At 34.8% G+C, this 2,909-nt stretch overlaps 1 protein-coding gene across 1 annotated transcript in view; it reads left to right on the forward strand.

Moving 5' to 3' along the window:
* LOC106470923 (LIX1-like protein) overlaps positions 1-2,847 on the forward strand; it is a 74,324-nt gene extending 71,477 nt beyond the window's left edge. The window contains exon 4 of the mRNA XM_013931503.2: positions 1,282-2,847. Coding sequence (XP_013786957.1) covers positions 1,282-1,695 — 414 coding nt within the window. The 3' untranslated portion in view covers positions 1,696-2,847. The remainder of the gene's footprint in view (positions 1-1,281) is intronic.
* Positions 2,848-2,909: the final 62 nt, after the last annotated feature.

Here is a 2,909-nt window from a genome sequence, read left to right on the forward strand (position 1 = left end):
CTAAATTAAGAAACAGCGTGGAAGGAAATTAACAATGGGTGTTGAAAGCGAGTAACGGAAAGCACCCTTACTGCCACTACTTTCGTCGCTACAAAGTCACCCTGACAATCGCACAGTGTATACCATACAAAGTGAGTTCTTACAGCTTTTACAAACCTTTTGGTGAGGTAATAATGAATACTGTAATAATGTTATGTTATAAATATATTGTGTGAAAGTTAATATTTTTGCATTATATATCATAGCATCCACCCCACACTTTTTTTAAGTTCATAACCCAGACAAAGGACGTGTACTTCAGCTTGTTACTTATATATATAAAAAAGTTACATTTTACATTGTTTAATAGCAAAACATTACGACAAAGAACATGATACACTGTACTGTTTAAAACTGTAAAATCAGCAGCACGTTTGTGCTCATGGAATTATTATTTTACGTTTTACGTACAAACTAATTTTCTAGTCATTTATTATCTTTTTTAAAAGTAAGTTTAATATTTTACTCGAAATTATTTATTGGACTTTCATTTTTTATTATTTTTTTTCTTAAACAAAAAGTAGCCCCCTCCCCGTGATTTAGTGATAAGCTCGATGTACACAGTAAACCTAGACTACTGTGCAGCTTTGTGCTTTATAACAAAGAAACAAAAAATGAGATGTAGCACATAATAGAAAAAAAAAAAAAAAACAATTGAATTTCAAATTTTCAAATTTCAGCATTGTATTAATATGAAATTAAATGTTTAATTTTGAGGGCCCATCGATGGCTCAACAGTAAATCTGTGAGCTTATAACGCTAAAAATTTGGTTTTGATACCTGCGGTGGGCAGATAACAGCCAGCTTTTTGTACAGGTTTGTGCTTAACAAGAAGCAAAATGAAAAAAAAATTAATTATGTCGGTTATCTTACATATTCATTAAAGGTGTTTTGTGACAAGTTATTTGTATTATATTGGTAGGCTTTATTTCTTAAACTTCAAGTAGTACTTGTTTTACATTCTTCATATCAGTGTCAGTATCGCTTGCCTGTCAATAGACGTAGTTATTGTTATATATAAATCACATTACTTTGGATGGTGCCTTAGGCTTAACATACACGTCCGAAAGTACAGGGTGACTAGAAGCGAGCCCAGTAATTTATGAAGTGTAACCAACAGATGAACTGGTTTTTATCCTTCATGGTGATTTACGATCGTTCTCGGTTGTACCCAATCATCTAAGATAAAATCGATTGTGGTCGTAGACTGGTTTTTGACTAAGTTATTCTCTTTTTCCCCAGGGTAACCCTGATGGACCTGACAGTACCAACAGCGGCATCGAAGCCTTCCGGTTTATGCTGGAAACCAACAAGGGACGCACCATGTTGGAATTCCAGGAGCTTATGACCGTCTTCCAGCTACTTCACTGGAATGGAAGTCTAAAAGCAATGCGCGAACGACAGTGTTCTCGCCAAGAAGTTGTCGCCCATTATTCTCACCGTACTCTCGATGATGATATGCGCTCTCAGATGGCTTTGGATTGGATTGCTCGTGAACAAGAATCGTCTGGGATAATCGCTAGAGAGCTGGGAAGCGCCGAGCGTGAGCTGGAAGCTGCAAGATTAGCGGGGCGGGAACTGAGGTTTCCCAAAGAAAAGAGAGACATTCTGATGTTAGCCAGCAGTCAAGTGAACTCTGTTAATGGTCTGAGTTAAATCTGCCCAACGTGGCCTAGTGTTTTATACATAATGTAAATAGTAAATCGGAGATTTGCTACTTTTGGAGGTCGCCATGCCATTTTGTGACGTCTCTGTGTGGACCCAGGGCATTGCTATAAAGGGCAAAGGTTGTTTATACCAGCTTTTTATTTTGAACAGTCTGATTTCCAAGATCTCTTTTCTTTTTTAATTTATTACTAAGCTCTTTTATGTTCTGGGCGAACAGGAGGAAGGAACTTTATATCTGACTGGTCTTCTCAATGGCTGTGCCCAAAACTGTGGAGCCAGCTGCTTGTGATAGTTTACCTGCTTCACAATAATCCCTCGTTAGCAGCAGCCTTGACTCAAGTAGAATCATCAAGATGATAATGCTTTAGTTTGAAAAGGCTGTGCAAATACCATCGTCTTTCTATGGCTGCCTAACTATTTCTAGCGAGTAGCACTTAGGCCTAAGATTAATAAACTGTTTTAGTTGTTCATAAAAGAATTTCACAAGAATAGAATAGAAGTATTCCGCTACTTGCTTCTGGTAATAGTTGTATTTGTGACCCAAGCCATGATTTTTATTGTCTTTATTAAAATCTAACATTAATATGGAATTTACAATCAGTTTTTTTTTTGGATTTACGAATACTATAAGCTTTATTTTATTCTCATAAAACTAGTTTTATCTCATACTACTTTATTTTATTTCTTTGTTTTGTCAATTGTTCCGAAGTTTTAAATGCTTTCAAATTTGGCAAGACTGTTTGTGTGATGCTTAACAAAAATTAATTGGACGAGCAGACTGCAGTTTTGAAAAGGGAAAATAATACACATTGAAGAAAACGCTTAGCAAAGCTTTTGAAGTTTAAAAAAATCATGTAACGTTAGTGGTCTTGCTTTATATTAACCAGCGCAGTAATAAAATTGAGCAAACTTCTGTAATTTCGAAAAGTTCTTAACAAGAAAATCACTTCTAGAATCTGTTGCATGTTCATAAAGTTACAGATGGAATATCTGTTTATTTTATATGCACTGAGAGTAATGCGAATAATATTGTTAAATACTGGAACGATATCCTTTTATTTCCTTTCTTATAAGATATAAAGTTAACTGCACAGAAGTTTTAATTTAATATCTATGTATTGATATAATGAATTTCTGTAAGAATCATTGGTGACTAAAATTATTTTATTATTTATAATAATTTTAGTCTAGGTACCCGCCCC

The sequence above is a fragment of the Limulus polyphemus genome, unplaced genomic scaffold (genome assembly GCF_000517525.1).
Source record: "Limulus polyphemus unplaced genomic scaffold, Limulus_polyphemus-2.1.2 Scaffold108, whole genome shotgun sequence".
NCBI classification, from domain to species: domain Eukaryota; kingdom Metazoa; phylum Arthropoda; class Merostomata; order Xiphosura; family Limulidae; genus Limulus; species Limulus polyphemus.